At 35.5% G+C, this 27,751-nt stretch overlaps 1 protein-coding gene across 1 annotated transcript in view; it reads right to left on the bottom strand.

The window, feature by feature from the left end:
- The window catches only part of SLC6A15 (solute carrier family 6 member 15), a 31,074-nt gene extending 6,777 nt beyond the window's left edge, over window positions 1–24,297 (bottom strand). Inside the window, exons 1-9 of the mRNA XM_026868136.1 lie at window positions 23,534–24,297; window positions 19,342–19,806; window positions 10,053–10,210; window positions 9,447–9,573; window positions 7,462–7,643; window positions 6,264–6,374; window positions 2,510–2,751; window positions 2,198–2,390; window positions 828–1,020 (exon numbers count right to left, since the gene is read on the bottom strand). Coding sequence (XP_026723937.1) covers window positions 828–1,020; window positions 2,198–2,390; window positions 2,510–2,751; window positions 6,264–6,374; window positions 7,462–7,643; window positions 9,447–9,573; window positions 10,053–10,210; window positions 19,342–19,630 — 1,495 coding nt within the window. The 5' untranslated portion in view covers window positions 19,631–19,806; window positions 23,534–24,297. The remainder of the gene's footprint in view (window positions 1–827; window positions 1,021–2,197; window positions 2,391–2,509; window positions 2,752–6,263; window positions 6,375–7,461; window positions 7,644–9,446; window positions 9,574–10,052; window positions 10,211–19,341; window positions 19,807–23,533) is intronic.
- Between the last annotated feature and the right edge of the window lie 3,454 nt (window positions 24,298–27,751).

Genomic DNA, 27,751 nt, shown 5'->3' with positions numbered 1-27,751 from the left:
CAGTCAGGACAGAGCAGTGCTCTGCTGCATCAGCAGTTCAGTCTTATAAAACACATTATTTCCTTCACAGAGCTAGATAATGTTAAAGCAGCTTATTATATTTTTTATTTTCTATCCTTCCTGTCACACATAACGATGTGAATCTGAATTTGTGCATAAGTTATCCCTTGCAGCTGTCCTGAAGATTTTCAGAAAGAACTTTCATATTTTATGCTGATGTTCTATATCAAAAAGGTAAATTGGTACAAGATAATCACAGATGCATGAACAGGCTGCACCTCAAATAACTTTGTGCATTTAAATAAAATAGATTTAAAAAAAACACTAGACATCTTATTTAAGACCCTTTCCACATTCAATAGGGAAAAATATTTCCCTCTAGAAAGTAGCTGCACTGATTTTTAACATAATAAACATTTCATCTTAAATTAAGGTTAATTTGGCCTACTTAGGAATAATTTGTAGTAATTTGCAATGTATTTTCATTTTTTCCTTTCCCTTTGTTTCCCTGATATGTGACACAGGATGGAATGGAAAGTATTCAGGAAGAGCTCAGAAGGACTGACCATACAGAAACTTGTAACAGAAATCCACCATGAAAATTTAAGTTCTAGGATGTTCCTGGTCTTGTAACATTCAGGAAAACATTTTACATGCAGATATTAATGTGCCTATGCATGGAAGTACAGTCTGGAATACAGTGATTTACTGCTCTGTACAATGTCAGCACTGAAAACTTTCATTTCATAAAACCAAGTCTTCATACTCTCAAAAAAAAAAAAGTTAGCTTCCCGCTCTAGTGAGAAAAGAAAGTTTGTGCAACTCACCAGTAAGAATTTCTTTCCTGACTTTGAAGGTATCAACAATGGGTGTGATGATGCCTTCAATGGTTCCAAACATACTTCCAAGTCCCAGATTTACCAACATGAGGAAGAACATGACTGACCAGAAGGGAGAAGCAGGGAAGTGGGTCATTGCTTCTGTAAAGGCAATAAAAGCTAAACCAGTTCCTTGAACTGCCTGTCAGTGAGGAAAAAAATCCATGTTATTATTCACGGATAGTATTTCATTTGTGGTGTGGCAATCTGACTTTGTGTTCATGCAATGTCATTGATTAAACCTTGAAGGTGGAGTGGGAAGTTACTATCTGAGATTCTTCCAAACCTGCAAATTTAATACTATTTACTGAAACACTGGGTTTGACTGAGAATCTGTAAGTTGATTGATATTAACAACACTTCTTTCATAGAATACCAAGGTGGAAGGGACCTCAAGGATCATCTGGTCCAACCTTTCTTGGCAAAAGTACAGCCCGGCACCCTGTCCAGCCAAATCTTAAGTGTCCAGTGTTGGGGTATCCACTTTCCTACAGGGATTATTCCAATGGCTGATTGTTCTCACTGTGAAAAATTTTCCTCGCATGTCCAGTCAGAACTTCTTTCCCTCTTTCACTGATAATTTAGCATGAGAGCTATTATAAAGGACTGCTACAAAATACACTCCATTTTCTCCATTAAGTATATAAAGGATTTTTTGTTTAGAATCTATTTAAAATTTAAATAGCAGGAATATTACAGGAATTATAGGAACTTTTAATGTCTAAGATACCAATATGACCTATTTTCAGTTTCAGATGCTGGTGCAACTAGGGGTCAGTGTTTAAAACTCCAAGTCCCTCTGAAAAAGCTAGAAAAACTTTTATTACAGATCTGGCTTAGTGATAAGATTTCAATCAGAATGATACTTATTAAACAATTATCTACTAAGTAAGGAGTAACTTTTTTACTTTCCAGTGAAGTGGTATTTATATTTAATAATTGTATCAGCACTAGAAGACATCATATTTTATTTAATATGTTGAATAGGTACACCTCTTTCGTTTTTGGAAAAATTCTCATGATCAACTCTTCCTAAAGAAAAGAACTTTAAAAACTTATGACCTCCTGAGGAGAGCAATATAATGATCAAAATATATCATAAATCACTGAAGAATATATTAAGACAATAGACTCAGAAGTCCTCAGGTGAGCTGGAATGCAAACCTTCACAGAACCATGATTTCATATGGATCTCTACAAGTGCACTGCTCATAGGTACACTGTACTGATACTGTGTGTAAGTATACTTCACAGAGTATTTCAAGCTTAAAAATATTCATTTGTTCATAATGTCTATATTTAAGACTTATTACTCTCACCTTATTAAGCTCATCTTCAATTTGACAAGATTTCAGACCAAGAGAATCAAACTCTTCTTCTTTAACTTTCTGAATAATGTCATAAACTAAATTGTAATCTTCTGCTGTAATGCTTGAGAAATTAATATGATGTGGGATCATATCCTGACTCAGATTGCCTATTTTCAAAAGTTTTAAAATCTTCTCTGAATTTCTGTAAAACATAATAAAACAGAGAAATCAAAGTCAATGATCTGCATTAATTCATAAATTAAATATACCATTAAAAAAAAAAAAAAAAAAAAAAAAAAAAAGAGAAATGGATATTCATACTGGATAACACATTTTTCATTTATGATATTGGCTTTGAAGCCCAGAACTGCAAACACCACCAAAGTTGCCAGCACAGAAGTGAAAAAATTGATGAAGGACACCAGTACAGCATCAAAATGGCAGTTGTTGTCTCTCTTGTTGTAGCTTGAAAAGGCAATGACTCCACCAAATCCAAGCCCTAAGGCAAAGAACACCTGAGTAGCAGCTTCTCTCCAGACTTTGGGCTCCAGCATTATTTCAAGCTGTTTGAAATTAGATATAATATATGTCAGCTATAAAATGCATTTCTATTATATGAAAAGACAACAGAAAAAAAAAAAAACAGGAAGACAACCTATATCATAAAATGCTAATACGCCACTATGAAGGTATTTTCATTATGACAAAATGAAAGCTGAATGTTGACACCTGAAGTTGAGTGAACTTATAGCTCAGAATTTCTATTTCTTTTATATGATATGATCCTTAAAGAGAAATATGCTATACAGTATGTTTCCAACAATGAAATGCTACTGGAGCTATATGATAACTGGAATAGCAGCTATTTAATATTGATAAACAAGACAGAACATCCATAATTTTTCTTTTTTTTTTCCCCAGTATTTATTGTCTTTTTTTTTACAATATATGTACACGCAGCTGTTAAAGATGTATTTCGGCATGATCAACCCTCTTATAAATGCAGTAAGTATGCTTAAAGTTGCTTTGCTGTTACTTTTCAAAAAAAAGGTGAACACGAGATACGCATGCTTATATGGAATTCTACTATATTCAAATATGTAAAGCAAAATGCAACGTATGAAATAAATGCTGGCTACCACAATCTGTATAGTCCACAAGTCAAATCTCCCTTAAGCCAGATGCCTTGAACTTACCCTAAGCTAAATGGGTCATGTCTTTGAGGGACAACTAAGCCTTGTATCGAAAAACTTGTATCAAAAAGCTCATTCAGATGACCATACTTCAAGAAATATCTTTGTTACAAAGTTACGAGTCATCATTTGTCTATCTCAGATTCTTCTAGATACTGAATCATAAAAAAGAAGTACATGTGAAATTAAAACATTAGATTTTTTTCAAGCTGATTCAGGGCCTCCATTCATTTAACAGTGAAAGACCTTACATCTGCACATGTTTTGTTTTTTTTTAAACCCTAGGTTTATCGAAAAAAGTGTAACTAAAAAGCATCAGCATAGACGCCAGCATCATCAGACTGACTGTGTTATTCTGAGGGGAAAAAGAAAATCTGCTATTGTTATGATAATATTTTGAAAAAAATTCCAGTTTCCCATAAAGGTATAATATTATAGATAGGTAGCAGATAAAGTCTTTATGAATTTATATATAGCTAAAATACAATATATTTGAAGAAAGGTGTTTATGACAATAATCCTGTTTCTGTCTTACAATTTTTTTTATAATTACAATGCACAAGTAGCTATTGCATAGTTCAACCTGCCTGTATCACAGTCATGCTACAACTTTTCCACTAGAGGGAGCTCGAGGAATAGTCTTCATTTTACCAATCTGTAAACGATTAAAGTATTGAAACACTTCTCGCTTTCTACAATATATCATTTGGTATTATCAAAGGTAGTACGATCTCCGGTACACATTGCCTAGAATTTCAAAATAAATTTGTAATTGATCGGGTATTATGTTTTCTGTGCAATTTTAGGGGCTCTGTATTTAAGCTTCATACAGTCCTACAATCTCATTGCAGCAGTTTACTTCAGTGGGCTTTTCATATACCTTTCCTTAGATTTTTCATTAAGGTTATTATTTAGAATTTCTGCTTTGTTCATCAACCATACCAAACAGAGACATGATCTCCTTTTTCACTAGCCCTGTGCTCTCACATCTGCACCAATGTATGCCAGTCGTCTCCTGTGCTGACACAACTCTTCTGCTGGAATGTTGTGATCAGTCTGTGGTCAAAATGTGATCATTTCATAAACTAACTAACCGAGGGTCTCCTCTCTCATGTACATCTACCTGGATAATTTTCAACCTAGCTCAGTTTAGCAATCTTTTGTATAGTCTGTCTGCCTAAATAAACTGTTAGTTCAGTGGAACAAAAGGAAACAAAAGGTGGCGGGGGTCTGAATTCTTTCAGGTAGTTTCATATGAACGTACAGTCCAAATTAGTGCTCAAGTACAAAAACAATCAGAGATTATAATGAAAATACTTTTGAAGGGTTTTATTCACATATGCTGTATGTGACATACAGGCCTCCTAACCTCAGATTTAAACCACAACTTGAGTTAAAGAACTGGAAGCCAGTAGAAGAAAAGAAAAACATTTTTTTTTTAAAGATCATTTATGTGAACACTTGAAACAACTGTATAATTTAAGTTATAAGTATAAAGTAAGCATCAGCTGCAACTTATTTTAGGTCTAACTTGTGTTAAGATGAAATGATGAAGAGGCGTTGGTATTCAAGGGGAGGTTCAGTGTTTACTTTCCCTCAGTAACTAGTGATACTTCCCGAGTTAAAGAAACGATTAACACTGTGACTGAGAAACCTAATTATAACTTCGGAAGGTCTGTATTCCATCTCTGCTAATGACTTCCTCTTCTTCAGTAAGCATTACCTTTCTCCGTTCCTCAGATTTCCCAAATTTACCTGAACAGCCTGCAAGTTCCTGCAGAACCATGACTCTAAAGCCACAACAGTGAATGAAGCAGAGCATAACTGTGTATCACAATGCAAAAAATAATAATGTGATAGCTAACAAAGGTAATTTTTATTGGATGACATTTCTCCAGACTCAAACCACCTGGAATCAAAGCAACTGACAGCATCCTGTCATCTGGCATTAGCCACTATGTGCATTGATTTTAATACTCCTATTATTTGGCTTTCATTCTTGAGACATCACTCCCATTCTGCTCAACTGTATTATGAAATGGACTTGCTGGAAAGACCATCTCATAATACAATATGAAGCCCAAACATTATGCATTGCTGAGTATGGCTCTGACTACTCAAACATGCTGTTCCTGTAGTATAGATACAATTGCAAGCATTTGAGATGGGTGTGAGTAGAATTTAGATCTTCAGGCTAAGGAATGATTCATAACATCCCTTCTTACCTCTGTAGTTATAAAATCTAAAGTTCAGTAAGACACATTCCCTGTGAAAATGCTGACAGTAAAAAAAAGTATGCTTAGACCTGCTGCTATCTTGGCATGACAACCATAAGAAACATGGAGAGGAAAGCTGAGGTGAGTACTTACACTACTATAGTATTAAAGAGATGTCCCCTGTACTTTGGGCTGCTATGCAAACAACATTTGATTTATTTCTAAAAAGGATCAAATTTATGCTCAAAAGTGACAAGTTAATTATGTAAAGCCATGACATGTTCAAGGTAAGGCATTTCACTGTGACATCCCAGAACTTGACATATTTCAATCCTACAGAATGGCAAGAACTAGGATTCACTTCTCTTTCCAGTATTTGGAGCTCTCCAAACATCCTGAATCCTGTAAATAGCACTTTCAGTTGCTTAGCTTTGTAAAGGCATCTAACTCTGGGAACCATTCACCTAAGAGACGTAACCCTACACAGACTCTTGGAACACTTAAGAGCCTTTGGACCTTAGGGCTTTATATTATGCCCCTGAGGTCAACAAGAATTTTTCAAATAAACCAAACAAAAATATGGTCAAATGTTCTACGAAGACTATAAGCTTAAATGAGATCATTCATAAACTTCAATACACCACAAACTGTAATTAAAGCACATACCTTAGGTGTGAACATGTGACGAATTCCATCCACTGATCCATTAAGGAGCAGTCCTCTGATCAGAAAGCATAAAAGTACCACATAAGGAAAAAGGGAACTAAAATACATGATCTGAAAAACATTAAGAAGATATTTAACATGACATCTATGGACTTTATTTTCAATGGCTTCATTCACTACTCAGTAAATTCTGGATATATGACTAAATTAATAATCATATGCTCTAAGAAATATACAGAACACTTTCCAATACCCTTGTCTCTGCAGAAGACAGAAAAATCACAAATGGAAAATAAATTATGTACTGTATTAAAACAATATGGTTGTCACTGTGTGGACACTGATAACTGGTAACTGATAACAAACTGCTGGGCTTCCAGGGAAATTCAGTACGAATTCCAGAAGATGATGATGAGGACAGAATTAGGCGGTTTTAGAAATCCTTCACTAAGATCTCTCATTCTGCATCACTGAAAAGCAGATCTATTCTGTACTTTATAGTTTAGTAAAATTATTCTCTCACTAAACTTGTTTCTTTAACTGAAATACACTAAGTGGTCACAGAAATTTCCACCTCAGTGTCAAACTTTTTAACAGCAAAGAATTTTGTTATTAGAACAGATTATCTTTCATCTGAAAATCTCACAGAGATCAACAGAGCGAGCATATCATTCACTAGCCAATCCAGTTGGATGCATGAAAAGGAAAAAAGACAAGGTGACATACTCAGATGCAAAGGCCTAAGTTAGTCATTAGTAGAAAGAAACAATCCAGAATTCCTGTTTTAATGACAGAAGCATGGATATCAATGACAGTAGCAATAAAAAGAAAAATGGCAAGGCATTTTGAGCACTGCAATTGTACTATGAGTATATACGGAAACTTAATTCCTTAGACATTCAGAAACACACAGACTTACACAGCACAATAAAGCTGAGGTACACTTACTTGCAACAGTTATGCTGCTAAGAACAGAAATACTTCTTCAGATCTCAGTTCCCACTAAAATTACTACAATTTTAATGCTTAATTACTAGCATTCCTCTACTTGAGATTATACAAATATTGGGGTGAGTCAACGTTTCTAACCTGCTCCTACAGATTTCATGACAGAGTAAACAAAAGGTGTGGTGAACAAAAACGTTGTGAAGTGTTTCAAAGTAAAAGGTAAAACACTGTAAGTAAACAGTATACTCACTTTGCCTGAAGACTGAATGCCTTTGATCATGGCTAGGCATACCATGACCCAGGCAGCCAGCAAACAGATAGTCATCTTCCAATTCAAACCCCCGCTCTCTGACAGAGAGCTAGAAATATTCAGTGCTTCTCTGTACCAGTAGTAAGTGGTTGCAGAACTTTTTTCACACTCTGGCTCCACAACTGTCAAGAGATGTTAGCAAGTAAAGATTGCATTCAGGACAGAAGTATTTTCCCAACATTTCATAAGAATGTTCCACCAATTCTCAATATTTGTAATTGTGCTATCACCATTTACTGACAAAGTAAACTCACAAAGTCTTAAGACACTGTCTGAAAGAAAAAGTAACTACTATCAGTGAAAGTTTCTGGGTATACCTTTTTAAAACACCCTTTTGGGATAACGTATTCCTCTGTATATGGTCAATGTGAGTCCTAGGCAGAATTTATTTTTCACTTAAGTACTAAATAGTAGGCAGACCTAGATGAAGACATACATTCCATTTATCACACATAATATTAGAATACCTACATAAGATATTGTGACATATACTATGAAATTGAACTCAGTTTTGAAAATATATGGAAAACAAATTCTCAGTGGTGTCTGCTTTGATATAACACTCAAATCAACAGGTACTTAATTACTATTATAAATAACATAATGCACCAAAGTGATGAGAAAAGAAAAAAACAGATCCTACACAGCTGTTAAATGAAAAGTTGCTATGTGTAGTCCAGAAGTGATTTTTGTATTATACTGTAATTCTGCTTTATTCACATTGCCGGTCTAAGAAATTGTGTTTACCTAGACATATAGCACACAAAGAATTCTTCAATGAAAATAATTACCTTCTTTATAAATTACTTATATATGACAATCAATTATATCTCTAAGCTAGGTTCTGAGTCAATTAATTAATTAAAATATACTAATTTTAAGAAAGCTAACACAGGTGTGAGATCTCCACTGAAATAAACTATCTAAGATATAGAATGTTATCAAACATAGTACTCTTCTTTGTTTAGGCTTAGTTCAGATGACCTCTGCTGAAGTTAGGCCAACACGCTGTACCTTAATATTTAGGCAGGTTAAGAGTACATAAACAACCACTGTGGCTCAATTAATGGACAATAGCTTGTGGATTACAATCCATCTGACTGTGGGCCAACATTCACAAATACTGATTATTTCAAACAACTGAAGCAAGCAACTCTGGCAAAGACACTATAAAAACACAGTACAACTTTTCAAATGTCCCTGGTTATGTTCTTTATTAAAGGGGTTAAAAAAAAAAACCCAAACCACAAAAGGGAATTGAAGAAAATACAGGATCTGAAATAAAAAGGAATATTTCATATTTCAATATCAAGGATAATGCAAAGTGTGTAACTATTATGAGATAACCAAAACCAAGGGATAAGGGACTTTTAATGCTGTTGTGTGATATGTCCATGTGAGACCATCTCATTACAGCAACAAACCAATGACCAGCTATCTCATTTCTACTGGCTTACAAAGCAAACAATGCTTTTATTACATGCATTTCATTAATGTTTACAGTTTTCCATTTTCTGCTTTGTTAGTAATGCCACACTTCTTGCTTTTTGACAGGAAGTATTCTAGTAATTGAAATGTAGAAATATCCTTCTTTCACCTTTGTTTTTCACAAAATAAGCATAAAAAGCAGTATCAACAGAAAAAAGTAATCAAAAAATTTTTTCTGCAACATACCACAAAAATTACTCTCCTGATTTTATTATGCTTTAAAATGTCATTTCCAGGGATGTTCCTTTCCAAATACAGTATATTTATCTTAGGTTAGGTTTTGCTGTAATTTTTCCAAGTATTATTTTATTATATTTGGAAAACCAGATTTGCATACAACACTTTTTCCCACCAATATCTCTTTGAATTTTTTTTTTCCTTTTTGTTCAAAAATCTCAAATCTTATATTATTTTTAAGAACATTAATATAGACTTACAGGTATGAGATGTATTTTTAACTAAAGGACACTGGTCCCACGGTAATGGATGCTGAAAAGATTGGGAAAAGTAAAACAAACTCCATCCAATAATGACATTGTAGTACAGGGCCACAAAGAAACATACCTATTAAAAGAAAAAGGCAGATCAAAAAGTTACATTTATTAACTACATTTGCAAATTTTTTTCAAGTCCTTCCTGAACTTCTGCCTATCTCTGCACATCAGCCACTGAACCTAGTTTTAAGTAAAATAAGTCAGAATAAGAACTGAATGGCTTGCCCCATTAAAGTAATGGCATTTTCTAAATTTTCACTTTTCACTTTATTTATCATGTAACACCTATACTTTACAGGGTTTTTTTCTCCAGAAGACTACTCTGGTTCCCTTGTTCCTAGTCTTGAAGGAATCACAAAACACAAGCTGACCAGTTTTACAGACACATCTATATGAACATTTTTGAATGTACTAATTTAAGATCTTCCAAAACACTGCAAACTGATCTTGATGCCCAGCTACAAATCAGTGGCCTTTCCCTGCAGCAAACCAGGAAGTCTAAATCATACAAACTGAAAGCAAACCTCACAATTAATGTTAAGAACTTACTACGCAGCTTGCAAATCCAATTCCTCCAAGTTTAGGGCTGATGTAATTCCACACACCAATACTCCCTCGGCGGATTCTCTGCCCCACAGCAAGCTCCAAGAAGAAGAGTGGAATCCCTATTATCAGTAGCAAAATTAAGTATGGCACAAGATAGGCACCTACAAAAGGAACAAAGTATAAATCAGAGTGAGTGGAAGAAGAGTCAGAACTTGACAAAACGAATGTGAAACTTTCCAATAGCTTCAAGTTTGGATTAGTGGCATTCACTGCAAAGCTTTTTTGGTCACATGCAAAAAAAGTAATTTTACCTGAAACTTGGCCAGACATCTTGTAAGACATAAAAAACCCAGAGACATTGAATTTCTAAAGCACTGTAACATTTTGAGGTAAACCTTACTGAAAGTGAGTTATTATCTAAACTAGTTATTCACTTGTGTCAAATTTTGGGCATTTGATCAAACTTTTTAGAGTTCTCGTGCGGTGATCAGGAGCTGAATCAACATTTCTTAAAAAACTCTACACCTTGACTTGTAACAGAGCAGCAAAAATGCATTTATGAAGGAAACATAGAAAATACTGTGCATACAACATTACAAATTTCATCCAATCTTAAACAGTTTTAGGAGATCATCTGTTGATTTCTCCATATGCACCTCAGATGCTCAGAATGGGGATTTCACAATGTACAGAATAGTGATTCTATCCAGCCAAGCAAAGAAACTATCAGACTATTTATATCAGGCTTCAGACAGAGACTAGAGACAGGAGGTGGAAATGAAGTGCTGTAGATCCAGATCTTGCAGTATGCACAGACTCTCTTGAAGACATATTTGAAAATGCAACTATTACTTCACCTTTATATACACACATACACACACACACACATATATATATAAATTCCTTTTTTCAAGGTGTTATTCCCAGGAAGTGGTCATAGAAAATTCTAACTTATTTCTTATTTCAGTAAAGCTAACTGCAAGCAAATATATCCATACACTAAGAGCACTGACAAGTTCAGAGCCTAACTCCCTCCTTGGTGGTGCAGAGTTTTTAGTACAAGAGCTAACAAAACATTCAGGCATCAGCAATTAGAAACGTGGCACCTAATTTTCAAATGCGTAGCCCATATGCTGCAATACAGAGTGTGCTGGCCAACTAACTCAAACGGCTTAGGACTTTTGATTGCAACCATTGAAAGACTAAAAAAAAGCACCTGAAAGATGCAGACTGCAGCATGTTGGAGCAAGCTACAAAGCAAAGATGTAAAGACCTCAGAAGCTTAGACTCAAAGCTATTAAGTTGTATAATCAGTCTATTCATCTCCTTGATGAGAGAGAAGTTAAACAAAGTTCAGAAACCAATTTGGGATTTATTCTCAACTCCAGCTAAGTCCTAAGTTTCTTCATCCAGCATCAACTTTCTAGGGCTTTTTTATGAGTCCATCAAAACACTGTCATTTGCATATAATGGAATACAGTTTATTCTAGAAAAGCTAAAGTGTCCTAAGCTGTGCAGAAGGTCTCATATTTTCTGGTATCATCCACTTCTATTTAGGTCCACTTGCTATTTTGCTCTTCTTGACATACACACAAAGTGGACATCACTTTCCATTATAAAGATCTTACAAAGATTCTAAGCATGGAGTAACTACAGTCTTGAATCTACAAATAATAGGAAAAAAGACAGCGGAGAGAAGATCTGAAAAAATCTACTGGTGGACCAGATGAAGAATATTGATCGTATTTACCTCACTGTCTATAGGCTATTTTTAGCAATTAAAGAGCTACTTGTATTTTATTTTCATGACATGGCAACGTGATGTGCAATGATATTGTTTGAGCAGTATTAGGTCAAAACCTGTGCCAGGCTCTGAACAATATACTGGTTTTAAGGTTACAATACTCCCTTCAAAAGCCAAACATTATGGTCTATCTACCCATTTCAGCACACTATGAAGTGTCTACTTAGGTAGCAGCTACATTCCCGTTCAGTACTTTGGTGTCTCTTGTGGTTCATCTTGCACATGTACATAACGGAAAGAACACAAAGGACTTACTTTCTACTATGAAAAGAGAGACAACTGAGACAGAAGGAAATAAATGTGAGGAAACTGAGGAATACAGTAACAAACACATTCTGAAATGAGGGGGACGATCTGTCTTAAGAGTATGTAACACAAATAATATATTCTCTCAAGATTTCCATGAGACATAAGTTAACTGTTAATTCACACTGTAAATGAAAAGCTTTGGCATCACTATCTTTAAAAATTTGGTCATACAATTAATTTAGCGCCAACAGTACATAGCTTTTTAAATCATACAACACTACCGTAAATGATACCTGAGGTCTTAACTAGACAGGTGTTGCACAGCTGAGCAGAGACAAGCCTACAGCTCAAAAAAATTGGGGCCTAAGTAAATTACCCTGTATCCCACTGGATGACTGTACTAGAGCCAGAACTGAAACCAGCTCTTCAGTGTCCCAGTCTACAACCTTAATCACAAGGCTGCTAAGTTAAGTACATGTTTAAAGACTTGAGCTGATGTGGTGTGTTTGATGGTGCAGTATTAATGTAAGATGTAGTTAGATTCAACTAAACGCACTAAATAAATGTGGTCTTAAATCCACATTACATTATAAACAACACAACACTGTAATTCAGCGTGGACAGCCAGGTGAGCTCACGTCCATACTGCAGGGCTTGTGCAGAGCATCTGAAGCACTGGTCTTCTGATCATTCAAACCCGCTGAGCTCCACTCTGATGTTGTACCTCTCCCGAAAAGAAGGACATAATGGAAAATAATGCACATATGAGTTTCAGTGCAGTATAGTTTGGATGTAGCTAGATTATACAACTGTGTATCACAGCTGCAAAGGGCTTCAACATGAAACCAGAGAATCTCTGGACAGCTATTTTGTTTCAGCCTTCCCTTGAAGCTAGACATGCTTCAAAGAACTAAGTCATCTTCACTTCATCATAAAACAGAATCACTATGGAAACAGCTCAGCATGTCTCTTATTTGCCAGTACATGAAAACATGGGTCCTTGGAGTTACAATATTGAATAAGGACCATTTTTACTTGAATCAGAACAATACATGCTGGCTTTGAACAGCATCCTACAATTAGTTACATTGTCTGCTGCATCTACCCGCTAAGCAGCCTTCTGAGTATTTCAGTCCCATGCAGTTCAGGATACCAAGGTCTCCCTTCCACATTTTCAAAATTATTCTAATGTAAAGTGACTTTTTTTTTTTTTTATATTTATTTTGGCTTCAAACACTGGCTTTCATATTTAAAAACTCATCTCAACCTCATAAGGAAAAAAAAATATCCTTCTTCACTAGAATGAATGACAAAGATACAAAAGATTTCAGGAACTGGTGAATGTTAATACTGTGCACAGCACTGCTTTGACTTCTTTAATTTTTTATTTAACCAAGAACTGTAATGGGGTAACTACTAAACTGTCTCTCTTGATATTACTATATATACTGCATTTGGCAACATCATTGATAGAAGTGAAATATTAACATTGGTTTTAAGTTCTTATAAATGCTCAGGGGAAAAAAATAATGTAAAATAACATGATTCATAGTGATTAAAGAGTTGAAAAAAAATTCCAGAAGCAATAATGAAAGAGGACATAACCATTGCCATCTTGATACTACAGAAGAACTTTTCTTCTAGACATTCTTAATGTAACCTGAAAAATATAACTTTGCAGATTTGTTTCAACTGCTGCTGTGCTAGTTTTTAATTAAATGTCTAGTGTGATTTAATTCTTGTTCCGTGAAGCTGAGCTTTACCACCATCTTGAAGAGATATCCCAGTTCTTATAACTTACTGGACACTTAGTAATAGAAAACAAGCAAGAAGCTGATATTCAGAAGATTAACTTTTTCAACGTCGAATGTTAAAATTTTCAAAGTTATGACAAGTGGGCAACAAAACACTATAGGTTTACAGTCTACTAAACTACCGTAAGTGAAATTATTTACCATTACAAAATACAAGCTGCTTTTTATCAGGAAAAATTTGACAAAAGGTTTTATGTTTCATTTGCAGGTTTGTAGTCTACCCTACTGATAGAATAGTCTTCCTGTCACTAGTCTTTCACAATTTAAAAGGATGAAAATCCCCATAGTAATAAGCCAATAAGCTCTAAGAATTAAACTTGCAAAATATGACATTTTCAGCACACTGAAGTACTAAATTTCAAGTCTGATCATGCAGTTTAAATCAAGACATGCAAAATAATATTGAAGTCATCATGAAGTCAAGGCACTGATTATAAATTATAGATCAAAAACTAAATAATGAAGCCCCTGAATCAGTACTCAGTGTTGGAATACTTGCTTTCCTCCCATTTCACTTGTATTACACAGTCAGACTGTAGCTTCTAATGACTAGAAGGGCAACGAAGCTGATGAGGGCTCTGGAGCACGTCACGAGTAGCGGCTGAGGGAACTGGGGGTGTTTAGTCTGGAGAAGAGGAGGCTGAGGGGAGACCTCATCGCCCTCTACAGCTCCCTGAAAGGAGGTTGCAGAGAGCTGGGGATGAGTCTCTTTAACCAAGTAGTAAGCAATAAGACAAGATGTAATGGCCTCAAGTTGCTCCAGGGAAGGTTTAGACTGGATATTAGGAAGCATTTCTTTCCAGAAGGGGTTGTTAGGTGTTGGAATGGGCTGCCCAGGGAGGTGGTGGAGTCCCCATCCCTGGAGGTGTTTAAGAGTTGGGCTGACATAGCGCTGAGGGATCTGGTGTAGTTGGGAACTGTCAGTGTTAGGTTAACGGTTGGACTGGATGATCTTCAGGTCTTTTCCAACCTAGGTGATTCTGTGATTACTCAGTCTTTAACCGTTTACATATTATTTCCTCAGCAATATCTGTTGTGCTTTTTATAAGACCACATAACTGTTCAATCTGCTAGTACTTCAGTATAAATCCATACTTAACTGTAAAAACTCATGATGTGACTCTACCCATGTCAATCTTATCAAAACACAATGGCAAGATAATCTGCTGCTGATTTCCCTATGCTGCTCGGAGCTTTTATATGTTTATCATTGTTTACTAGTTCTTTTAATTTTTATGCCTTTTTAAACATTTAGATTTTTAAGACTGACCTTAAAATCAGGAAAATTAAGTTAATACTTATGAAACTGAAACACAAAATCTTTGAGTGTGCAGTACTTTGCAGACTCCAAATAATACCTGCAATACTAGAAGCACTTCTTAGATAACCATGTTCACTTGTCTTCATAGTAACACTCACTCAAATATCACCTATTCTAGCAGAACAGCTAATTTAGTTTGCTTTTGTTTTTTCTAATATGTGAAAGTACCATTTTACTTCTGCTAATCCTAAAGGAAAACAACAACTATACAATAAATACTTCCTTTGTTTGAAAAAAAGTGAAAGGCATGCAAGCTATTCACCAAATAGCAATGAGCAGCAGGAAAATACTGTGTAGTTTGCCACTATTTTATCAGCCTCATGGCAAGACTGGGTAGACATAAGCAGTTTATTTTTAAGGCTCAGTATCAGTCATAGAAAGCTGAGGCAGCTCTGAACCTACTGCATGCTAACACAGGTTATGAAATTGTTTTATATGAACTGTGCCTATCTGAACAAACACACGTATTAGTCTTCTTGTAGTAATGAAGTAATAAATAAACTGTACAGTGTAAGAATGATAAATATATAAAAAACCTTTAAAGCTAAGTTAGAGCATACCCAGCGACAATGCAAATCACCTTTGTGAGGCATCAAGAAACAGCTTTTTATCTGTTAGGCTTCACAGAGTGGAAGAGATGCCTTAAGTGACAGATGGGGACTGGGCATTGCCTACAAGCATTAAGGAGGATCTGTGGTGAGGACAGAAGTGAAGGAGGCAGAGAGATCTAGTCAGTTCCTCAAAACTTTACTGAACACCTTCAGCCCCTCATTCACAGAGCCTAAAACTCCTCTGGGCCCTCCCTCTCATCCCCAACCAAGAAAATGAGCACCCTGGAGTGCTCTCAGTCTCCTCCCAGCCTCTTTTTTTCTCTTGATTACTTCCTGCATTACAGCTACATTCCCAGTATGGATCAAAGTTTGTCCAAGATGCATACTAGCCTCCTTGTCACATCTCACAACAAACTTTTTCTAGGAAAATGCCAAGTGTGAAAGCCAGCGACGAGCTACCCAGTCTAGCTGTAACTTAATTGAGCATAAAGTTACTAGATATTACTCTAAATATTTTTGAGTTTATATGAGTTAAAGCAACAGGAAAAACTGTTGAAGGATCACAAGAAACACAGTGAAGGAAGTTGTTTTGGTGGTACAGACCAGAGCCAGAAATAGAGACTGGAGATACCTATGGCCATCCAAGCATCAGTGCAGTACAGCAATACACAAACTGCCTTTAAAGATGGTATCACAGATACTTCACTGAAGCAAGTACAGAGCTCTGAAGTCAGGAGTGTTGGTGTACTACAGGCCATAGCCATAAACAAACCCAATCTCCCTAGGAAAAAGCGTAGTAACCACCCTATTTTTTTCTCCACAAAATCCTCTAATAATACATATCAATTAGGGCTAACTTGCCTGTGTCTTTCCTATGCTGATTTTGTTGATTTTGTTGTTCTTGTCACAGAACTTTAAAAGCAAAGACAAAATTGGAAAATTTCTACATGGTTAGGATTTGCCTTCTCTTTCACTGGTGGCTTTGAAACACTTAATGTTGAAGAAACCTGTAAAGGAAGCCAATGAGTAACTGTTTTTTACTTCCTTTTGGTTTAAATTTGAAGTGTATTTATTGGTTTACCACTTTTTAATATACTCCTCTCACCTGATGATATCTGCCAGACACAAGTTCCTTAAACACAAGGAAGAAAATTAAAAATGTTAGGACAAAACTGAAAGTGAAGACCTAGACATAGGCTTCAAGGAAACATTCCTAACGAAAACCCACATAAAGGCTGTTTACCTTATACTCAGAGATTCAACAGGTATTTATAGTAAAGCTTTCTCAGAAAGACTACAGAACAATTCTGACACTGTTATTTTGAATGGGTTACATAAAACCACTCTAATTTTAACTAGAATGAAACATATATGAAATAAGTGTAGCAGCAAACAAGAACCTCATACAAAATGTGTGTAGGTTTCTTTACCGTGTATTTGAACTTTTGCTTCCCTCTCCCTATTCTTTTATGCACGAGTGAGAATTACCTGTCCATGTGCACACACATATACAGGCATCAATGTACTTTACACATATCAGTGTTCTGTGTTGCCTTCTCCATCTTGCATTATGGTTAACTTGAAAACCAAGAAAGCTTCAGCTCTAATGATCACTTGCTTTTCTCTGTTGTTCTGAAGGTTGCCATTTGCTAAAATGGTGCAAAATTATTGTTAAAAGCCAAATACATCCTTGTCTCAGCCATGTGCAGAAAACATTGTCTCCACAGACTATGTTATATATCCAAGTTCCTGCAGTTACAGCACAGGGGAAAAATATTAACTTTCAACCTGAAATTACTCCATATTTATTTTTCCAAGTTTGATTAATGAAGTGCCATAATCCCTGAAGGTTGGATTTCTTTCTAAAATGTGAAATTATTAATTAATTTAATCCATTTATATTTGATGCGAATTAAATGTATACTCACTGGCAGAGTAACTTTAAAAGCATCTGACAGTATGAAACCAACTTCCTCAGGAGTATACCAACAGTTTTTTTCTGCTGGTCCAAAGGAGAATCCAATGGGCTTGCAAAATCAGTAACTATCTACATTAAGCACAGACTTTCAAAAGGGACACAGCTACACAAAACAAACTGCTGTAATGCCTTATCCTTGAGACTACATCTTGACAACATACTTAGGATGAAACAATAGAGAATATAACATTTACCAGCTACACCTTTAACTACTAATCAGTTTGTTTTAAAAAATATTAACAAATATAATTATTTTTTCAACTAGTACTGGCACATGATCAGATCTATACTGTGTCTAGTAGACTAGATGACTTTGTCATCCACTGAAAAGCTATGTATTTTTAGAAACTACATTCATGTTTTCTCAGTTAATACTAGTTACAGATGAAGAAAATTTTACATTCCATACAAATCATTAAAACAACCATTTAATTAATTTCTCTCCAGAATAAAGAAGCAAAAAAGGAAGTTAAAAGAGTGAAAAAAATCTTCAGTAACTAGATATAAAAGAATTTAGACTTTATCCTGGAGATGGAACATTTGAAAGGGTAAACTCATTTTTTACTGCTTGAACTAAGAAAAACCAAATAAAGTACAGAATTATTATCTGTTTATATTCCAGGCTCACTTCTATACTCATTAATTACATCAGTTTTGTCACTAAACTTTTAAAATCCAGCATGAATAAAATGTTGTTCTTTATTTTCTATTCTGTAGTACAGATTAACTTTTTGTATCACAAAAAGTGGCAGGTTTATTTTTAATTCAGCTAAGCAATCAGCTACAACAGGTTGTGCATTAATATAGTATAGTAGGGTACAGTATAGCATAGGGTAAAACACTAATCCTGCATTCATAGAGGAAGGAAGATCTCCAGCCTCACACTTCATACTACATTCAAGACCACAGATGGACAGTTAACAAATAAACAGTTATTTTTCAAAGAAATGCTATTGTTCAAAGGTAACTTGCTATTTAGGAAATCAGTTAACTATAACTGCAGAAAGCAAATGCATTCCCTTAACATAATGATTTAAATTATTATCAGTTAAAAAAATCCTTTTCACTCCTGTAGTTTTTTGTTGCTCTTGCATCATCATCAAATGGACTAGAAGCTAAAAGCAATTAAATAGTTAGGGTGTGAAGCTTAGTACCACTAAATACTAAAAACCAAATACTGCTTTGGTCTTTAAAGTAGATGCAGATTTAATGTCGTGACGTATTGCCCAAGTACTATGAAGAACACTTCGGCATATCAATAGCCTGGTTCTAAATAATGCAACCCCTCCATAAATATGTTTTGCTTAGCCACTAGTTTGATCACTACTTAAGGTCACATCAAGAACTTTGTCCCCTAAAATGGGGAAATGGAATCTTAGAAGAATCTGATACTTACTTTAACAGATGTGTGTCTCTAGATAAAGAGAATACGTGGTTTTCTTCCTAGGCTCTAGCAGAAATTAAAAGAAAAACCTGACATGCTGTAGTAGGTTTTACCATGAATATCTTTGTTAACCTTGAAATCTGAAAGCTTAGCTTCAGCATTTAGCTATGACTAGCTATCACAAGACTTACCTCCACCATTTTTCTGACATAGATATGGGAATCGCCACACATTCCCCAATCCCACGGAAAATCCAACTTGTGCCAGAATATACTGGAGTTTGCTGTTCCAAGCAGGTCTTTCATCTTCTACATCTGAGCCTTCTTCAACATCTACATCTTTTTCTTCCTGATCATCAACCATAAGTTCACTCTTCTTAAAGGCATCATCTGAAGAGTCTTCATTAGAAAGAAGGTCCTTAACAGACTCAATGACCTCATCATCTAGTTCTCTTTTCACTACCTTGCTGTTCTTAGGCATTTGTAATGTGAGAAAAACAGTAAGGAAGTCAAGTTCAGTTGAGACAGATGGACAAGCACTGAAGAAAGCTCTCCTCTGCTTGGCTAAAAATATTGAAGAAATAGACTGAAGATGGTGCCTGATGAGAATTAAGAGTAAGGATTTCTGCTTCTGAACGTTAGTTGTACTGAAAAGATCTGTGGGGGAAAAAAAAAAAAAAAGATATTATACTATTATGTAGAAAAAAAAAAGATATTATACTATTAGGCAGAAGAAACTTAATTTGAAATCATATGCTTTGGTTTACCCATTTCTGTTTATCTCAATGATTTGACGACAGGAGAAAAAGGTAAGAAAAGGATGTTAAACCACTTCCAAATTGCAGGAATTAAGTCCACTGTTTGGTCTTAAATGTTTATGTAGAATACACTCCATTCACTGGCTGAGGGGTTTTTTTGGTTTTGTTTTCTTATTTCCCAATGACTGATAGCTAATTGCTTGTATTTTGACAGCATAACAAGCTGCTTCTTATCAGGCATAATGGGGTATGCACTTTACATTAACATTTAGGAGCCAAATTTCTTTACTTCCTGACTTAACAGCTGGACTTGAATTTATTAAAAATCTATTTTAAACAAAGTTGATTAAGTTTTTCAGACCATTTCAGAAAGTCATGCAGATATTAAAATTTTAATATATAGAATGCACCTAGTGCTTCAAAAGCAAGGGTGACTTATTTTTGTGCATTCTTCATCTAGGAATATATAACCACAATCATATTTTCAAAGAAGAGATGCTCATCTCTTATGAGCTTTGATGCTTTAGTTTCTTAGAAATATCAAATAATTAAACATATCTGAAACATCTGAAAAGCCATAACCAAATCAATTTTAAAAGCCTGCTGTTTCAGACATTTATGTACAGACACAAAAATGTCTGTATTTGAATACGTATTTTTCTTTAACATAATGAGTCATTTAAAAAGACACAGACTTGCTTGCAGTTGCCATACTGAAGGTAACCATAAGATTTTTGGGGAGGAATGTTTTTCAATAAATTCTTCACTAATCACATGGGATAAAACTAGTATGTGCAAAGTCATCTGCACAATTAAGAGTCTTAAAAGGGATTTAGATTATGTGTTAAACTTCATGAAAACCCGAAAAAGGGAATACACAAGGAGTCTAATCAAGAACTGCTAACTGATGAGAATCAGAAATTAATCCGGGATACATGAGACCTCTCAGCTTTTGCTTATGGACTTGCTGCAACATCTGGTCTGTAAAATGAAGGCTGTATAATGTTCTGATGAACTTGCCTGTAGCCAACTATTACTGGACTGTTAGCACAATAATCAAGAGATGACGCACCTCAGGACAGCTTCACTGACAGACCAGATGGAAAGATGTTTAAGACACTGGAACTGAGCCCACAGCTTATCAAGATGAGACTTCACAACAGAACTAAAACCTGTCACCACAAGTATTACCACCAGCCTCGCAGCCAACAGGACAATTAACCTTTTTACAATAGTTTCCAAGGATTTGGAAGTTGAACTTCACCCTAGTTGCCCACTAAATGCCACTGTAACCTCTTTTAATTCATTCCCTAGACTTCTATCACTGCCTTCTCACTTTCCTTCTCCTTCCTGTTACCACCTCCTCTCAGCAACTGGCAATCAGCCCAAATTTTTTTAAACACAGTAGAGCCTACTGGATTGTGACCTGCTTCATGCTCACCACTGTTGCTGGAACTGTTCAGGGTCATATAAACCTTTCTTTTGACATGTGGTGGAAGTAGTATCAGGCTTTGTTTTGAAGGGTATCAGTTCTTAAAAAAAAAAAAAAATGTGTATGAGCTATACACAGAACAGTGTAATGTGGAAAGAGAGTTGTAAAGACAGCAGAGAAATCCTAATACTGTATCCTGTATATCTGGGCTAATAAATGTTTGTTCAGGCCTCTTTTTATCTGTTTTGTGTTTTGTGTTGTAAACTCTTCAAAGGACTATACCTTCTTCTAGTCCACGTACAGCTCAGTAGCTGAGAAACCTAGGTAGAACCAGAATGCAAACACCAATATGTTAAATTGAAGCATTTAAGCAGTCCTAATGGAGCTTTGGGACTAAGCCACAGCATCTGGTACTTCAACCAGTACCTTCAGTCACATTTCAAACTTTTCTTTTCCTTTTGTTCCACTCATGTAAATTAGAGCAGCTTCTCAGTTCCAGTAATTAGTAGTAAGTTCAGGGAGTACACTGAAACCATTTTCTCTCTGTATTTAATGTAACAGATGCACAAGTGAAACTACATCAGTATTTGTCTCTAGGTCTGAAAACCTTCTCTAACTGTAATAAGTAAACGGTATTTTCAGTCAAAAAAAAGCACAAGCCATCTATCAGTAAAATTATTACAATGTTTTAAAAAGGTATCCCTTTTCTTATATAAAATCCCCTGTAAAAAGAAAAATCTAAAATTAATCTTGAACTGACCTGACAAGTATCAGAGGGAATTGCTGAACAGTACATGGTTCAGTTAGAAGAACGTTAAGAAAATTTTCCTGTCACTGAATTAACAGTAATCAAACTCTTGGAAAGAACTTAGTAAATCAAACAGATGAGCTAGATTTTTATGATATCTTACTAGCACTGTCCTTGATATGTTAAAATGTCTCTTTCTCATACTGAAAGATAAAACAATAAGTCTTTTTTGACATACAAGCAAACTGCAGACCAAAACTTTCTTTCTCAGAACACACTAGGAATTTTGTTATTTTCTTCTGCGGATGAAGAATCAAGCTTTAATGCATCAGCATGCAGAGGAAAAGTAACCTGACTCAACTGCCACATTATTAGCAGATTAAGCAATAATAATCCCTTGCAACAGGGAATTCAGACCCAAATTAGCTCCCTGGGAGATCTGGGCTTGCTATAGAACTTCTACTTCAGCTTCAGGCCTGCATTCAGAAATGCTGGCACAGGGAGATAAAACCTGTAAAGCCTTTGCTGATCAAACTACAAGTATTTGCAGTAAGACTCAAAGGAACTTCATTAGTCAAAGCACCAAGAGACACATTGAAAAATTCTGCTGCCCTTTTCTTTAGATCTTTCTTACATGTAATGACTAGTCAGTTGTACTAGTTCTGTCCAACACTGCTTGCTCCTCTTCACTGTTACGCTGGTAATGAATCTTGCGTCGGGCTCCTTTTTGACGCATCTCTATTCAACAGATCTGCATCCCAATATATACACACTTAACTAGATGAACATCATCCTTCTAGTTCTCTCAACTGTGTAATACCAGCAAAGTTATGAGGCTGGAGATCTTCACAATCTGTACTGAAAAACAGGCACACAAAAAATCCCACTTGCTTACAAATTTGAAAGTATAATGAGTACAACTGCCCCATGTTCTTGCAGTTACACACAAGTGTCTACAAAAAATCATCTGTAAAGCAATTTCACATTTAAAACATCCCACAATACAGTTGCAAAAACTGATATAACTAAATATTAAAGAACTTTTAGCAATGCTTTTCTGACATAAATGGAAACATGATTATTTTTCCATTGTGTTTCTTTTTAAAACCAGCATTCCTCTTTGAAAAGGAAAGCCAAATAAACCCTTCATTCTTTTCTAACACAGTGTAATTTATTTCTATTATCTTGCTTTTATATCTGATAAAAACACAGCAATTTGGCAAAATTATCTGCATTCAAATTTTAATGCATTACAAAAAAATCCTCAAAGCTCCTTTGAGCAAAAATAGCTTCAATCTTCAATGTGAGTTGGAAGGAAAGAAGGGGAAAAAATTAAAATAGTGGGTTCCTACTTCATAAAAGACTATCAAGAAAGTCCAGACAGAAAATAATTTTGTAGAAGGCTACTGTAACATCACAAAAAATAGAAAAAAAAAGAACGGATACCTTTTTAAGTTCAATGTTTGCCAAGAGAGAAAAAGATTAACATTCTGTTCTTCAGAACTCTGCTTTCTTCTCTGATGAAGCAGTTAACATACCAGCACACTGTTGTGGGGGTAGAAAAATGTAATATAAGGCTGCAGCCAATTCACATTACTATAATCCCTGCTTTGAAGACAGATTTTGATAGCACAGTGTACCAGTCCAGTCCCACAAGCTTATGTCTTGTGCTCCTATTCACACAATCTCCACCTTGACTCCAGTGATGAAACTAGTATGATTCAGCAGAGGACACAAAACCAAAAGTCAGGATTCTCACCATGGCAGATGTTCCTAAAAATTCTTGACTGATATTCATGCCAAAGGTTTCAGTCTGTATGAAATCACTGGATGAGAATTATATGCAAAACTGAGGAAAAGGAGCTTTTGTACCTTGAAGGAAACCTGTAAAATGCATCTCAAGTGTGAGTCTACGAGCTGTGCAGAAGAAAGCATGATGGGAACAACCAATACAGTAAAAAGAAAACCAAAGGTTTAGGAGCAAAGGACTGCTGTGAGTCTGCAAAAAAAGAATCAGGCCACTGGTGCAGACAGGAAGGGGAGCATAGCTACTGACCATCATATCTGAGTGAGAAAGAGGAAGACTGCAGGAGCAAACCAGGTTTCATGAGAGTACGGATTGTGAAGAATGGCTATCGCTGGGGGAATCTGTGTACAGATAATTATTTCAATAAGAGTTACACTGTGTTACAGTACTCATTGCACAGACCGAATTACTGCTGCAATGCAGCATTGTGTTCTTTGGTGGAAATAAGAATATGCACCATAGCCTTTTTGCCTAGTCAAGCTCATTTTTATCTACTGAAGCAGCCATTATGCTGCTCTTCAGCATGAACTACATGATCCAGCACTTTGCCCTAGCTAGTTTAATACAGCCTGACAGTAACAGATATAGATTCAATAGGTACTTAGTTCAATCATAATGAAAGATAATTATAGTCTACACAATGAAACTCACATTTCTCTGCATTCTTCAGTGATGTTACCGCAGACATGCTAATGCATGTTACATATACTACATTGCACTATAAAAAAATAAGAGCTCTTCGGGCTACGGGAAAATTGAAAGCATTAGAAAAAGGCAATGTTTTTGATTCTGGTGCCTCTATACAATTAAATTGTTTAGACTATAGCAAAACTATTCAAAGACACAAGACTAAATTCACACCTACTGCAAATACGGGTAGTTATACAGACTTCAATGACACTGCATCTGTTTCACATCGCTGGGAAATTTGTTCTCAGTTTCTACAAAATGTTCTTCCCAGCTTTATCTTACATCAAGACGCTGCACAGTCTCAAATGCAGACAATTTCTCTCCCAGATTAGTCTCCTTAAATTTTAGTTACAGGAGAATACTTTCTACTATTATAAGACAAACACAATGATCTAACAAAACCAGTAAGGTTTCTTTCTTAGAATTGTTCATTCATAGACTTAATCTTAACAGCTTGTATGACTTCTTCCAAACCAATGGCCCAACAGAAATGCCCAAGAGAGAAAATGTTACAACCTAGGGCTCTTGAATGTCATTTTTTTTTCTATTAATTGCATGAAATCTCTAAAGACTTTATTTGCCTTACTGTAGCTTCTCACCTGCTTTCACAGATTTCTCAGTATTTTCTTCTCACAAATCACTGAAATACTTCAGACTTACATGGTGTGTTAACTGTAATTTCCTATTCATATGGAGAAAACGAATCGCTTATTCTGCAGTCTTTTCTTATATGTACTTTATTGAAGGAACAAAATCAGCAGTTACCACTCCTCCAGCTGAAGCTGACTGAAGTAATCTCGGCAATTCTGACAATACTCCACCCTTGACTGGTCAAGATCAAAAGGCATCACTGCTGGTAACTTGAAACAAAATCTCCATTTTCTAAATTCACCATCTAAGCTACAAGAGGACCATGACTTTATTATAAAACCTCATCATGCTTCTGAGAAATGAGAGGATATAAAAGTATATTAAATATTTCATTAAGGTACTGAAGTTATTTAAACTGCAAAATCAAGTACTGGAAGTTAGACATTGCCAGATATATAGTTGCTCTGAGACCTCAATTCTCTGCCCTCTGTGTTTTGGAATGGATCGGTAAGTATATCAAGTTGTCCGTGGGAAGAATTTACATGGTTACTTCTTTGTCTGTTTTTTATACATAAGCAAATAAGCTGAACTGTTCATAGACAGGATAGCAGAAATCTTGCTTCTCCTCAAATATGATTAATTTCAAGATATAGAACACACGTTCAAGTTACGTTACAGTAAATCTGCATGTCTTAAAAAAAGAGCCAGATTAATACCAATTCCACTACAGAAAATCCAACGCTGTAAACATCCTATTCCAGTTTCCCATCCCTTCTCCATTTTGGCTTAAGAAGAACATGCTGAGTCATTAGCACTGCAGTACATGTTTCTGACACTTGAAATACAAAAATGATATCATTTTCCAGTAGCAAAAAACTATTTTCCCAAAGCGGGAAACAGACTACTGGCATCATGAGTTAGATTCAAGGCACTGTTGTACACGTTACGCAACCTTTTCCTTTTCTTTCTCCCATACAGAAAATAAGGAACCCCTAGACCTAAAAGTGCATGGTAAGAATTAAAAGTTCTATTTCAGGGTAGGTTTCTGGGAAGATCAGCCCAATTACTGCCATTACCTAAAGCAACTATTCTGGCAGTTACCACTGCTCTTTCACACTACTTTGTATGGGCTTGTCAGGTTTTGTGCATCCAGCTCTTCAGTAAAATAGTGCTCAGTTATAATTTGTTGATACTTTTTTTTTTCCTAAATTATTCAAGAACATTTCCTTAGTAATGGCAAGGTTACTTTGAAGCAAATTTCAAGGAAGAAGGAAGTTGCTTAAGTTTTGAGATGCCACCTGATGATATGTCGAAGTTATTCTGTGATCAACTCAGAATTCAGAGATCTTTAAAGTCACATGGACAAGCTGATACTGGCATTATCATTTTTTACAATCTATTGCCACATCGGTCTATAAACTTTATGAACAAAGGACTCAAAACTGTTCTTCCCAAATCAACAGATATTTTGTCTTTCGAGCAAGAACATTATTCCCTGATATGAGTGAAGCAGTCAGTACAACGAAAAGTAGCTGGGGACATAGGTGAACTAATCCTTAGTGTTGTGGACACTTCTGGTTGTACACTAGAGAATTAAAAAAAAAAAATAATCTCTTCCCATAATACTTCCCAAGTGACATAATTTCACACCACTTGAGCAGCCACTACTCCAATATATGTTAACAATGCAATTTCTACCAAAAGGAATAGCTCTAATTAGTGGGTTGTGTTTCTGAATAACCTGTGATTTTTATTTTTTTTTTGGTGCATACAGGCTTTTGCAATATACTGCAAAGACGGCTGACAAAGTTGTTTAATCTGCACTACTACTTTTTCACTTGCTCGCCTGTAAGAAAAAAGAAAACCGTAAGAATGAGAAGACACTAAATGTCAACAGGGATCCCTTTATGCTGCAAAACTAGTTCGAAGATGCCTTAGCAGTTTCGCTTACTCAGTTTCACTACTGGTGGCATATCTGAACAGCTATGAAACGGTTTGGTTTTTCACGCACAGATCAAAACCAATGGGATTTTTTGTTCTTGAAGCTGAAGTGCAGAGCTGAGCCCAAAGGGAGTGTCTGATATGCACTGAATGCAAGCTGTAATGGTATGCATAATATATCCAGTGCACATGTACATGACATCAGGCTACAAAATCTTTACTTCATTTATACTTTTCTGTGGAGAGGGAAACAAAGATTTGGATCCCTGTCCTATAATATGTCACAGTGACATATTGATGGTGATATACTATTTAAAAATAATTAGGCTTTTCTTAGAAATCAATACTGCATCAGTAAGCCTGTTAGGTAGCAATAGCACAGAGAAAATAAAATGGCTGATGAGAATGAGGTCTTGACTACATCTTTTACAAATAAAACAAAGTGAAATTTACTTAAATGGAACAAATCCCATTGCAACCTCTAATGTGGCAGGTAAGCGTGACTGTGCAGACAGATTTCAATCACCTCATTTACTTCCACAACAAAAGCAAAGCCTTGCAAAGAATCCCAGTTCGTTCTAATACTAGCAAAACGGGGGAAAAAAAAAAAAAAAAAAAAAAAAAAAAAAAAAAAA

This window comes from Athene cunicularia (genome assembly GCF_003259725.1).
Source record: "Athene cunicularia isolate RWA chromosome 1 unlocalized genomic scaffold, athCun1 chr1_part2, whole genome shotgun sequence".
Classification (NCBI taxonomy): Eukaryota; Metazoa; Chordata; class Aves; order Strigiformes; family Strigidae; genus Athene; species Athene cunicularia.
The sequence above is the reverse complement of the archived record's forward strand: the minus strand, read 5'-3'. Positions and strand labels throughout refer to the sequence as shown.